The sequence below is a fragment of the Dendronephthya gigantea genome, unplaced genomic scaffold (genome assembly GCF_004324835.1).
Source record: "Dendronephthya gigantea isolate DGI-Jeju-01 unplaced genomic scaffold, DenGig_1.0 000192F, whole genome shotgun sequence".
Lineage (NCBI taxonomy): Eukaryota > Metazoa > Cnidaria > Anthozoa > Malacalcyonacea > Nephtheidae > Dendronephthya > Dendronephthya gigantea.
Window position 1 is genome coordinate 221,553 of NW_021163202.1, and position 12,799 is coordinate 234,351.

The following is a 12,799-nucleotide window of genomic DNA, read 5'->3' on the forward strand; positions in this document are numbered from 1 at the left end:
AGAGCTCAACTCTATTAGATCTAGTCAAGGTGACTACAATGTTGGGAAATACATGAAGGCTCTTGAAATTATTGTACAACACACAAGCAGTAACTAATTAAAGTTGTCATAAACACTATTTCAGAGAAAGTTGATATTATATAACATTTTCATTAGTGATTTAATCATGCAAACATATTTAATTTCAATTGTTTGAGTCCCACAATGTATATATATATATTAACATTTTATACTGTATGGACCCTTAACTAATATTAAGAAACAAAACACAAAGCTCATAAAGGCTTTACTAACACTTGGGTTACTTGTTCAGAATGTCAACCAAATTATATTACTTCCTGTTTCCATTTAACCAGAAGCCTAATGATCACAATGTGATAAGCAATACACTCACATATTTCCAAAATATGCATTCAAGAAAGCTTCATCATATAATTCCCACAGCTTTTGGTCATGGGGTAGTTGAACAGTTATGGGTGCATGAGGTAGAGTCATAGCATTTACACATGTATTTGCTGTGGGCAAAAATGATTGAGTAAATTCTTGGAATATAATGGACGGTGCTACTGTGAATCCCAATAATGGCTCTTCATCAGTTGAGGTTGCAAACTGAAGTATATGTGCCAATGTAACATCTCCCCGGCGTCCACCTGAAATTGTATAAGTTGTGTTTAGGTAAATATTAAATAAAAAATCCACAGACGTTTGTTTTTCTGACATTTTGACCAAAAAGTATCAAATTCAGTTAATTTGTTTTGTTATTGAAGTTTTCCTTTGATATAACACCAGTTTAGTGTAAAAATAAGGATTGTGTACCACTTCAAGATGTTAACTTTTCCATTCCTACCCACCCTGAAGTAGCAAAATGGGATGAAAAATCACTTTGACTACACATGACTAAACTATGACTACACATACCCGCGACCTCGCGAACATATTTGCAGAATACAGCATAAACTGCACCCTCAAAACGCCTCCTATTTGAGCCAGTTGGACTGAATTGTGGAGACAAAAAGGCATTCAATTTTCGTATTGTTAATGTGGAAGATGGATTGAACCTAAATACATCTTGCATTGATGGCATCTGGCTGCAAATCTGAAATGATAATTCAGCCAAAATATTACCATGCACTTCCATTAGCAATACTGTTAACTAGCAATATTCACTACATTGTTAAATAATTGTTACAACATTTAGCATTCTACAAAATTTTTTTTGTACCAACCATATAATAATGTCAACAAAATATCTTCTCACCTGAAAGATTCCCACTTTCTTAAGACCAGTCCTTAGATTTTCAATGCAGGCCAATTTGACATTCACATCAAATAAGGCAGAAATGACATCTGGTGGAATAAACTGAGGAAGTTTCCCATTTTGCAAGATACTTAGGCCTGTATGAGCAAAGAAAATAACAAAAATTTTTGAGATAATTGGGGGGAATCACATATGAACATGTACCCCCCAATTATTGTGCTTGTTATGCCAATGGGTAATCTGGAGTTTGATAGGTGGTTAAATTGTTAATTGATTATAAACATACCCATTATGGTTCCAACAATTTCATATTCATCTTTCAGGAGTTCGCGCAAACCATGGTCAAAATATTTTTCTTTTATCTCCCGAAGAGCTAATCTAAAAAATTCCCGTCTGGGCCCACCATAGTCCTGGGCTTGCTATATAAAATATTTTTTTAAGAATAATTAATAAAAAATAACAATTAGAAAGATTGAAATATTCATTGTGACATTTGCATAATAATTTAAAGATAAGGGCCTGGAGCATTCACAAGAGTTTTAGGGGGGAAGTTGGAGTCCATTAGAAAGGGGTCCCCCAATATTGTATTGCAAAATCTATATGAAGTTTGATAAATTTGTGTCTTACTACAATATATGTAGTAACTTCAAATCTGACAAAAAATACAGTATTGTTTACCTCCCCATAAAACTGGACACACAATGTGAGGAAAAGATTATCTATTGCAGCAATCTCTTCTAATGCAGTTTCCAATAAGTTGTAACGATCAACATAAATGTAACTTGTCTCGCCTTCTGGGCAGACATCTTCCCTTTCAATGTCAAGACTCCTCCCTTGTAGTATCTTAGATTGTAATAAGCGAAGAATTTCTTTGTTGCTGACCACATCACTTTCCTTGCACTGCTCTACTACTTCACCTACACGACGCTCAAGTTCGTTCATATCTATTGGACCTTGCATGTCATCTTCAATAGAAATAGGTCTGTTGGCAATATTCTGTTGTGGACTGTTCACTTGTTGATTTGCAATTACTGAAATGCTTGTTTCAGCATTTATATCAGGTAATTGTTCAACATCAACACTAACAGGCCTTTCAGTGGTGCTTGTTTGTGGTTGAACACTACCAGTTAGTTGTCGGTGAGCAATAACGGTAGGTTGTCCCAATATTTCCATTGATGTTATCCTCTCACTGTTTCCATTTATCTCAATCTCGGATGTAGAGTTGCTAGCTTGAATGTGGTTAGAATCAGTTTCATTTTCAGAAGAATCTGAAGATAAAATACCAGCTGTACAGCTGTACAAATGAGAACGCAATTCATTCATTGCATATTCTTTCTGACAACCTCAATTTTTCTTTAATCTGAATATTTGCATCAGATTGAATTGAGGTAGTTGCCAGATTCCTTTGGATGGGTCTGACATAGATTTTAGACTGACTTCCAAGATTTGCCTTTAGGTTTCCAACAGTCCATGGAGAATCAATAATTGTTAGTTCTCTACAGTTAGGTAAGCAGCGAAGCAATTCAAACCCACCTTTGTCACGAAGTTTGGGAAAACCAATTGGTTCACCAGTATCAGACTTTTCATCAGACATTATTTTGTCTACCACTTGTTGGGCGTTGTCACTTGCTTGAAATCTAATTTTCTTCAAACCCAACCCAGCATTATGCAAAATTTGTTTTTCAACGGAATTTGGGATCTTTGATTGCCTTCGGTCGGCCAGGCAAAGAAATTGCGCAGTCCATGTTCGCCCACCAGTTGCCTTTCTTTTCCGCGAAGAGCAGCCTGTTCTTGAATGGCGAGGATTAAAAAGCCTCAATCTCTCCGATGCAACAGAAGCCAAAGATGGCACTGCACTAGATGCACCATGAGACACAGTAGTAGGCTCACTAGAGGAATTTGAAGATGATTCTGCGTTCCCGGCCCCGAATTCGAATGCTCTGTACTTGTGATGGATGTGCAAACTCTACATGCTCGCCGAAGACGAACGCGATCTCCCACAGTGGATATTCCAAGACGTGTAAGTTCGCCATCAGTCATTGCTAAAACAATCTCTGGCTCGATTCGTTCTTCTTTAAAGCGTTGACTAAGTGTCCCAAGACCTATTTCCTCGAGAATTTTTTCCATCCCGCATCAAATTTAAATTATTACCAGTATTTTAAAAGAATAGAATTTCAAAATGCAAATATATGCGGTGTTATGCGGTGTAAAAACCAGTGAAATCAATCTTTCCCGCCAATTCGTCTGCGAACAGCGAAGTTTTGCTGCCTTATGCGGAACGTCATGTTAGGACCACGTAGTTTCCTTGTCCGCGTGCGAAATGTAAAAGGCTGGGTACCAGATAATGAAATTGAGTATAATGATTTTTCATATAATGTCAATTGCACCGCATATAAAGAGAAATGCACCGCATATAATGTCAATTGCACGGCATATAAAGAGAAATGCACCGCGTATAATGTCAAAAGGACAGCATATAAAGAAAAATGCACCGCATATAATGTCAAAAGGACAGCATATAAAGAAAAATGCACCGCATATAATGTCAAAAGGACAGCATATAGAGACAAAAGCACCGCATATAATGTCAAAAGGACAGCATATAAAGAAAAATGCACCGCATATAATGAATATATACCACGTAAGACAGCTATGGCATTCCATACTTGCAATACATATTGGGTATAATTATGGCTTTAAATTATCTGCACTGTTCCATGCTTGATTCACATGATTTGGACTATTCAATGCATGGTTCTCTGACAAATAATATGAACACAAAATAGTTTTTTCAAAAAATTGTATTTATTGCCTGATGAAAATATAGCTTGTTAATTATATATATATATATATATATATATATATATATATATATATATATATATATATATATATATATATTTATTTATATATATATATACCCAGCTAACACAATTACGTTGTAGCAACGTTGTACGAACGTTTGCCGAACGTACACACTACGTTGTAATTAACGTCGTTGGAACGTACTTTTGTGAACTCCCACGAACGGATTAAACACGTCGGGATTGACGTACCAGTTTTACGTTCGTACAACCTTCGGTCGACGTTCGGACATTTATACAACGTTCATAGCACGTTTCTGGAACGTTCCAACAACGTACAGTGAACGTTCACTTAACTGTTGGTATGAAACGTCCTCATTAGTTTGAAAGGCATTTTTCAGACAAGTCCTTGAATTATCAAATTTCATGCAATATATGCATGTTAAAAATTTTTATCTTGCTTAAATTATTGGTCAACAATACAACATGATGTACAGGATAGAATGCAATTTATTTAAATAAAACTTAACTGTGTATACATGTATAAAATTAATACGAATCAAACCATTTACAATATTCTGTATTATATATATGTATATCATGCCAAAAGGCCTATCTACATGATGCGATTAGTCGTATGCGATTCATATACCGGCGTATGTATTCGAGTAAATAGTGTAAAGATGTCAAATTTTAAATTTCGTTTTAATAAACTGAGGAACAGAAAGACTGGCATCAGCAATCGTTTTCATACGTCTGGATAAGAATCGCATACCACTAATCGCATCGTGTAGATAGGCCTTAGATAAAATGTACACCATAAAATAAGTTATGCACTTCCTTGCTCCTGGTTCCTACGATCCTGCAAAGAAAAAAACGCAATAAATGTTAGGTATATGTTGGACATATAAGCCCTTCAAATTTATGGTAATATGTCAAACATTAATTAGAGTCTGTATAAGATAATTTTCATATACGGACCGTAAGACGCGCGTCTCCTGTATATGTAGTTTGCACCCTACTAGTGGCTAGTATTAGAGTTTGAAAATTCGATTGTGACAAAGATTGTGAAGAGGTCCGCATTGCTGTAATGCGAGCCTCGTACTCTAGCAATTATAGAGGTGAGTTATAGTTACCTTGTATCTAGAGCCACCGGATTTCTGTGGAGCATGCTTCAAATACTCTGCAATTTGTTCCTCGATGTCTATTTCACTTACACCTTTGTGAACACGTAGACAGGCCTCTATAATTAAACAAAAATAGAACAATTATAGCTAATTATCAGAAAGGGTTAATAGCAATGAGCCAGTTGTTCGAAAGGTGGATTAGCACTAAAGCACCTGTACAGTACATGGGTACATTCATCACCAAACAGAATACATTATAATTCATTATTTCCTGGTAAAGCCTGGCACAAATATCATGGGCCAAACAATAATGTACAAATATACTATGCTATACTTACTGATAACAATTTTCGAGACAGCAAGTTCTTTAAATGCCCGCTTTGCTTTTCTCCCCTTCAGACTATATAATGACCACAGCTTGTTTGTTCCAACCTTAGCCAGGATTCTTCTTGTGCTAACACCATGGTTATGCCCACACAGAGCAAGGAAGAATTGTAACTACAAGTAAAATATTTATATTAATTAATTTATCGTGAACAAAAACAGTACGTGGCAGAACAAATGGCAAACCAGGGTGTCTGCATTATGCTCATTACCATTTTTTTCCTAGCATCTTCATCTGCAAGTCGATCATTAAGGTTTTCCAATTCTCAACTGAGTCCAGAGGATTGGGAATAATATCCTCAAGCATGTCATTTCCACTAACACCTCTTGTGGCACCAAGTACTACCCGCAAAATTGATAATGCTTCTTCTTGTTTTTCAAGCATTATATCAAGCTTCGTCAGAACAGATCTTTGAAAGCCTAATGACATTTTAAATGTATTTATACTATTAATTATGTAACTTTGTTAGGAATGGATGACCAGCTTTCTTGATATTGGGAAATGACTGGCCACACCAGAAAACATAAATGCACATAATATTAAATTATTACATTACGTGCATATAATTGAAACAACATATCCACAAAACAAAAAATCAGACAAGATCTCATGGACTCTAAAGAAACCACGCCAACTTACTGTCGTGATCCTGATGTAGAGAGTTGCGATTGCCTGATTTTGGTGTTTCAAAAGAGTCTGTAGTTGCACCAGAACCTGACAATTGAGAAAGAAAATTACTGAAAATGCAAAAAGTTATAAATTTGACTCTGAACAATATAGCGCAATGTTCTAGAATATATAGTACCCATATGTACACTGGCCATGTTTTATGACATATAAAACACTCAGCTTTGTCTCGTGTTATATATGTGATAAAACACATGTGTTTTAAATAGTACTTAAAATTTTGTCATGGCTTCACAACATGACCCGTTATTGCAGCAAGAAAGTGTTCAGTATAGACATAAAATATGCAACATTAAGTTGAGCACAATTTTTATTCCTTCCAGCTATGTCCAGATTTGAAATAGTGATTTCTTCTTTAGTAACTGTTTGAGAAAGACTACCACTACATAAAATATTTCTCTTTGGCAAAGCATAACGAAATCAAGTATACATACTGTAATTCTGGCTTCTTTCACATGAATTCCTGTTGCCTTCAGGAGTTCCAACAGCTGTTTGATAAAAAAATAGCCTCAGTCTGGCCTAGCATATGAATTAATGACTCAATACACGTACATACAGTACACTGTACAATAAAAGCTAGAAAATCAAATGGAACATTCTTACTTCCATGGACATTCTGTACACCAGAACTTAAACTGGTCCTAGATGCATCAGTGAGAGGATTGCTCAGGGCACTAAAAATTTCTGAATATCAACAAAGTATAAATTAATACAACAGCAATAAAAACGTTTTAACTAAAAAGTATGACCTTATTTAACTACTTTCAAAATATCAGGCATTAGAAAGACGATTTTGCGAATTATTCAAAAGAATATGTGATTTGCACTGGTCATATTTAATTACACATAAAAACACATTCAATGCTTACCACTGGGATTTAAAGAGAACACCTGATTGACTGCATTTACAACTGAACCATCTTGAAGAACATCATGATGACCCAGGCTATTGCTCACATCGAAGGTTGACAAACCCTTTCTCTGAGCCATGGGCAGACTCATTTCATTCGATGGATTTGATGAAAAGCTCGGTGCAACAGGGAGCAATGGTGTAATAACTGGGGAAGATGATGTAGGGGCTGACTTCTTTTTCCCATTTTTTGAGATATCTTCATCCGCTAAAATGTAAATGAGAGAAACAACTATAACCTCAGTTGCAGAACAATATAAGTGCTATACACCACACCTGGTCATGATTGAGAACACTTTTTCTCAGGGCGAAAATCCCATCCTTACTATGTAAGAAATATAAACCTAATGCCCTCAACATTTCAACTACAGTAGCCTGTTGAGCAATACCAAAGAACTTACTATCACTGCCTTCTGAATATTCAAATAAACTGGCTTTTGTGCGCCTTCTTTTTCTTGCATGGCCAGAATCTGAATCGGATTCAACATTTGATGTTTCTTCAGCCCTTTTCAAAATCTTTTGTGCTTTTGCTACTGAATCTAATAATAATAAAACATGGCATATAAAACTCTAATTGGCAATTTAGTTGTCAGGGCAGGTGTCCAGATAAAGTGTTAAAAAGTGCCATTACTGTAATGGTTGGAACCTTCAAAAAGCTCCCGACACAATTTTCAAAGCTATTAAAAACAAACCTGTATATGAGAAAACTCTGACTTTATAAGCAATCCAAGTTTCTTTGTCTGGAATCTCGAGCTTCCTTAATTTATGAGATGCATTATTTCGTGGCCAGTAGCAGTATAATTCCTAGAATGACAAGTTTTGTAAACAAAAATACTGTTAAACTAGAGTATTTAGCAACATAAGATCATCATGGAATGGTCTATTTAGGGTGTTAGCAAGTCAAAAATTTGGCATGATACATGTACCCTGTTTTCACAACCAAATCTAGCCAGCAATTATCACAATTTAGAAAAAGGAAACTGGGTAACACCCAAGAACTATTCTGCAAGTGAACAAAATTCAACAAATTCTAACTACTTACACAATCAATTGTCTCAATCCAACATGTTGCAACAATTTCCACTAATTGTTCCTCTATAAATTCAACGACAGCATATATGTTGTTTGCCATCTATAACAGAAACAATAATTAAACAAATTGCATAATTTTTTGGGATTTTAGAGGTGCAGAATTATAATTAAAACCAGTACCTTCAGTGCAGAGTGCTGTTAGTATTTTGTGTGCAATATAGCCATGAATATAATTTTGTCAGGGCCAAGATTAATTTTTATGGCTTTTCTCTTGAGATCTTTGGAAGGCAGTAGTCTCATATTTGTCCAGCGTTGGTTAGCCTTGTAAGCACCAATGAGGCGGGAATCACATGGAGTCATGAAGATGGATTCAGTTTTGCTATAAACTCGGCATTGAAATAATTCATCCCCATTGTGATCATGATTGCCAGTCTTATCTACTACTTCACAACATGATGATTCAGACAAAATAAAAACATTATCTGGATTTTTTACACTGACTGCATCCTCATCTACAAGTTCAATGGAACCAGAGTGTTCACTCATGCGTTTTGCAATCTGTGCAATTGGACTCTTCCCTGATCGCACAAGACGTTTCAACTTTTGCATGTAGTTTTCAAATGGGAAAGAACTACACGCGTCTAAACTTTCAAACTCTTCAACCACATCTGCCAAATGAACCATACTATGCACATTATATACCAAAAACTCATCACCATACAAACATTTGCCTTGCTCAACAAAGTATTCCATGAGTTGCTTCGCATATATCCCTGTAAGTCTTAGCTAACATAGGGCACACCAAAATGCAGCTAGCAACGCTAAGAGATAAGAAGTGCTCATATAAATCTGGTCTTAGGATACCGGATAGAACAATTTTTCCAGTATACAAAAGAAATTGCCGAAACTCAGTGGCCTTCCACCGATCAATTTCTGCTAAGCTCCGTGGCTTACGTGCAAATGTGCTGGGTATGGAAGACTTGACCTCTATCAATTTAGTACTGATAGACTCCGCCTGGCCAGCCGATATCTTAACTTCTCGCTTTCCTCGTAACCATAGCAGAAGCAATTTCTTCATGACGCCCAGACACAATTGATGCATGTAGTCAATCGGAAATTTCTTAATCATATCAACTGGCAATTTACTGAAGGGACTAACACCATTATGATGCCCTTCATGCACTTGTTCTCTAAAAGAAACATCTGTCCGCAACTCAACATTTCTAATCAGAGAGTACACAACACGACCAACCCATATGCCCTTCTGTGCACATTTATCACACCCAAAATAGCCAGAACACAACTTTGTGCCTTTTACAAGGGCTCTAGCGGGAGCATCAAACTACACATCTTAAACAAACTGAAAGAACAGTTTCACCGTCTTGGAGCCCATTCTGTAGAAGATTATTCAAATCTCCAATTAGGTCATCCAAAAAATCCAAATCAACTGGTTTGGAATTACCACAGGTTAAAACCACTGGGAAAACAACTACAGGTGTGATATTTACAATGGCACATAATACTGGCCATAAACACTTCCTTGAACTCTTAAATAATGGAAGACCATCAACATTCAAAGAAATTTCAAGAGAATTAGTCCTAGCAATTATGTCTGAAGGATATTTCTTAAAGTGTTTCAACAATTGATTAGCAAGGGGAAAATAAACATATTCCATTCCAGACTTTTCCTGAATGGTTATATTTCTGGATGTGTGCAGCAAGGCACGAGCAGTAAGAGGCAAGTTTGGATGCCCATTCTCTTTCAACACAGAAAGAAGACCATCAAGTGCATTATGTTTTATCATAAACCTATTAGCCCAATTGGTTAAGCCTTCAGCAAGAGAATCATCTAACAAATTATCATTCTCAGAATCTGATGAAGAAATAGAGTTATCATGCCAAGTCTCATCCAAATTTAACCTATCATGATTGCTTAAGTGATTTTCCTCAACAGAGGTGCAGATACGTTTAACAGGCTGCAGGTCATGATCATCTGACACAGTTACAGTGTCATGGTTCGGGGGTGCTGAATCAAAAGGTAGTTCAAATAATTCAGTATCATCAACTTCAACTGGAATGGGAGCACTAGTACGTTTTAAACTACGAGCTGCAGCAGTCCAGTTCTTCCTATACTGTGCTCGGTTTGCTTTCATTTATGAAGCTGCAATAAACAACAGAATATAATCACTCATTGCTTTTTTTTTGGTTTGAGAAACTACCTGCAGTTGAAATTTTGCAGTGATGTTTAAAATATGAAAGTTAATTAAGTCTATCATAAATGTAGGTATACATGCAAAATATACAATATGAATAAAACATAAAATATTGAGCAGTTCTAATTGCAAAATCGACTTCTGTGTGACAATTACTCATGATTCCACTTCTCTTTGAATGTATTTCTCTATATTCCCTGTTTAATTAAAATGACTATGTCAACTACACCCCATGAAAATTCAACACAGTTTGTGGGTGCAACAAAACTTCTGACAAACTTAAAACTTATTTGTTAAATATATTATTCACCAGTAATTACTTGAATCAAATACCAATATTTTAAATATATTATAGTCATACAACTATTCAATATTAATGTTACAGCATTCAGAATAATAAAAAATGCCAAGTATATGATGTAGTCATGCTGTAGGATCTATTATTGTGCATTCTTATGAAGGATCTATATATTATGGTGCAACAAAAATTTGTTTTAGTTTTAACAAGATTGATTAATTATCAAAACCTGCAAACTGCAAAATCTATACCATGAATTTGTGGTCACAGCTGGGCAAATGGGTTGTGTTGCACAAACATTGAACTTTAAATATCAAGTTCAAATTTTAAGTGCACACAGGTATCACAGTGCCATACTACATGTAGGCCTATATACATGTAGGCCCATATATAAAGGGCCTGCTCCTGCTTGCTGGGAAATTGTAGAATGTGTGTCAACTCTCATGCTTTTACACATACTGTATTTTTTCAATTACCTTAAAAAGCAATTTGATAATTAATGAAAAAGATTTAAGTGGAGCATTTTAGAGGTAATAAGTTAATAAGCAAATTTGAGCACAGCAAACATTATTTCTTACATACTGTACATGATACATTTATGACTATATCATGTATGACTGTATGACTATAACAGTGGATGATCAATTTACTTTTTTTGAATAAGCTCTTCAATTATTAAACATATAAAAAGATAAAAGAGAGACAATTTACACCTTATCTAATGTACTAGAGTAACATAAATTATTTATACTTGATTGAATCAGACCAAACTGGCAATTATTGATGGATTGAACTCAACCGATTTCAATCCTTCTTAAAACATGCCCATCCGTATTTTTGGAAAGGTGTAATATCTCTTTTATCTTCCTTTAAAGTTTAAACTATGATTTAATTATTCTATATAAAGCCGTTTAATGAAACGATAACTGTTTATAAAGGATGATGAAAACCACCATATGGCGGCCATCTTAAATGCAAATATTAACATGCCTAATAATCTTTCCTCGCAATATATGTAAATATTTTCATACACATTAAATTACTAGCTAGTAAGAATATAATCCCGTGCTTTTGGGCTTATATTCTACACAAACGTTCTTTGATAGAACCTCTAAAATCGCTATACTTTCGCAATATTAAATATATGATAATTAGTGAGAGCTATAAACGTATATGATCGTCTTGGTATAAATATTTATAAGTCTTATAAATCTAGTATTCTCTGTATATAGGTAACATAATTATACTTACTTTAAAATCAAGCGACAATATCCGTAACAAAATCTTCTGTAAATAATACGTATGACTCCAGCAATAGCCAAGACAGAACGACAGAACACGCTTCAAACAGTAAAAATTTTACAGCGGGAAGAGACGATCAAAGACGAACACGCGTTCAAAGTTCAAACAGATATCACGTGTCACTATGATATATATATATATTATATATATTCGAAAATGGCAACGTTGTATCTACGTTATTTGAAGGTTTATGAATACGTTTTGCTTTGACGTCGTCTCGACGTTAACAAAGGACGTTGCACAAACGTTAAATAAATACCTGTGTCACACGTCCAAGTTCTACGTCGCTACAACGTTATTAACACGTATAGTAATATCGCGACGGGAAAACAATGTCGTGGGAATGTCGTGGTTTAGTTAGGTCTGACCTGACATTCCCACAACCTTCCGCTAACGTTGGGATTACGTTGTGTGTTAGCTGGGTATATATATAATTTATATATAACATGTTTAAGGGTCAGTTTTGAGAGATGTATTACTTAAAATTTGTAGCATAAAAGATATCATCAAGGTTTTAAATGCCATTTAACTCTCATATATGTTTCAACTTATCCAAAAATGGAGCAATTAAATTTTTATAGCACTTAAATAATTAACTAATGCATTTGAGCATTACACTCAAAAATTAACCAACTTTCAGACAATTAATGTGCAAGAAATCCAAGCATGCTTGTCCATTTCAGTTTATAATAAATTAAATACCAAAGATTTTCCTGTTTTTTTGTTAATTATTTTGTAATCAATCTTTTTATATCCAAGATCACCCTATTAAAATAACCATGT

The 12,799-nt window shown here is 35.0% G+C and overlaps 2 protein-coding genes across 5 annotated transcripts; both read right to left on the minus strand.

Annotated features, from left to right (window-relative positions):
* Window positions 1-390: 390 nt before the first annotated feature.
* On the minus strand, window positions 391-2,554 carry LOC114538969. The gene is made up of 5 exons (XM_028559810.1): window positions 1,937-2,554; window positions 1,545-1,677; window positions 1,259-1,395; window positions 919-1,096; window positions 391-515 (listed from the first exon to the last, which is right to left on the minus strand). Exons 1-5 carry the CDS (start codon window positions 2,429-2,431, stop codon window positions 391-393), a joined length of 1,068 nt encoding a protein of 355 aa, XP_028415611.1. The 5' UTR covers window positions 2,432-2,554.
* A 2,286-nt stretch (window positions 2,555-4,840) lies between these two features.
* Window positions 4,841-12,427, minus strand: LOC114538964. Of its 4 annotated transcripts, none has more exons than XM_028559803.1 (12): window positions 11,966-12,427; window positions 8,214-8,303; window positions 7,864-7,975; window positions 7,573-7,710; window positions 7,131-7,379; window positions 6,865-6,945; window positions 6,696-6,749; window positions 6,214-6,288; window positions 5,786-5,993; window positions 5,528-5,687; window positions 5,199-5,305; window positions 4,841-4,924 (listed from the first exon to the last, which is right to left on the minus strand). In XM_028559803.1, exons 2-10 carry the CDS (start codon window positions 8,301-8,303, stop codon window positions 5,585-5,587), a joined length of 1,110 nt encoding a protein of 369 aa, XP_028415604.1. In that variant the 5' UTR covers window positions 11,966-12,427; the 3' UTR covers window positions 4,841-4,924; window positions 5,199-5,305; window positions 5,528-5,584. The 4 variants fall into 4 exon arrangements, with proteins under 4 accessions (XP_028415604.1, XP_028415605.1, XP_028415606.1 ...); XM_028559804.1 differs by lacking the exon at window positions 11,966-12,427 and adding an exon at window positions 8,384-8,966 and having other exon boundaries at window positions 7,573-7,704; XM_028559805.1 differs by lacking the exon at window positions 11,966-12,427 and adding an exon at window positions 8,384-8,966 and having other exon boundaries at window positions 7,236-7,379.
* Window positions 12,428-12,799: the final 372 nt, after the last annotated feature.

Coding starts and splice junctions, on each gene's coding strand:
- LOC114538969 (XM_028559810.1), bottom strand. CDS start 2,431: ATGGAAATATTGGGACAACCTACCGTTATTGCTCACCGACAACTAACT. Junction 1,678..1,936: donor GTGTCCAGTTTTATGGGGAG/GTAAACAATACT, acceptor TATTTTATATAG/CAAGCCCAGGACTATGGTGG. Junction 1,396..1,544: donor AATTGTTGGAACCATAATGG/GTATGTTTATAA, acceptor TTGCTCATACAG/GCCTAAGTATCTTGCAAAAT.
- LOC114538964 (XM_028559803.1), bottom strand. CDS start 8,303: ATGGCAAACAACATATATGCTGTCGTTGAATTTATAGAGGAACAATTA. Junction 7,380..7,572: donor ATATTCAGAAGGCAGTGATA/GTAAGTTCTTTG, acceptor TTTACATTTTAG/CGGATGAAGATATCTCAAAA. Junction 6,750..6,864: donor TGTACAGAATGTCCATGGAA/GTAAGAATGTTC, acceptor TTTATCAAACAG/CTGTTGGAACTCCTGAAGGC.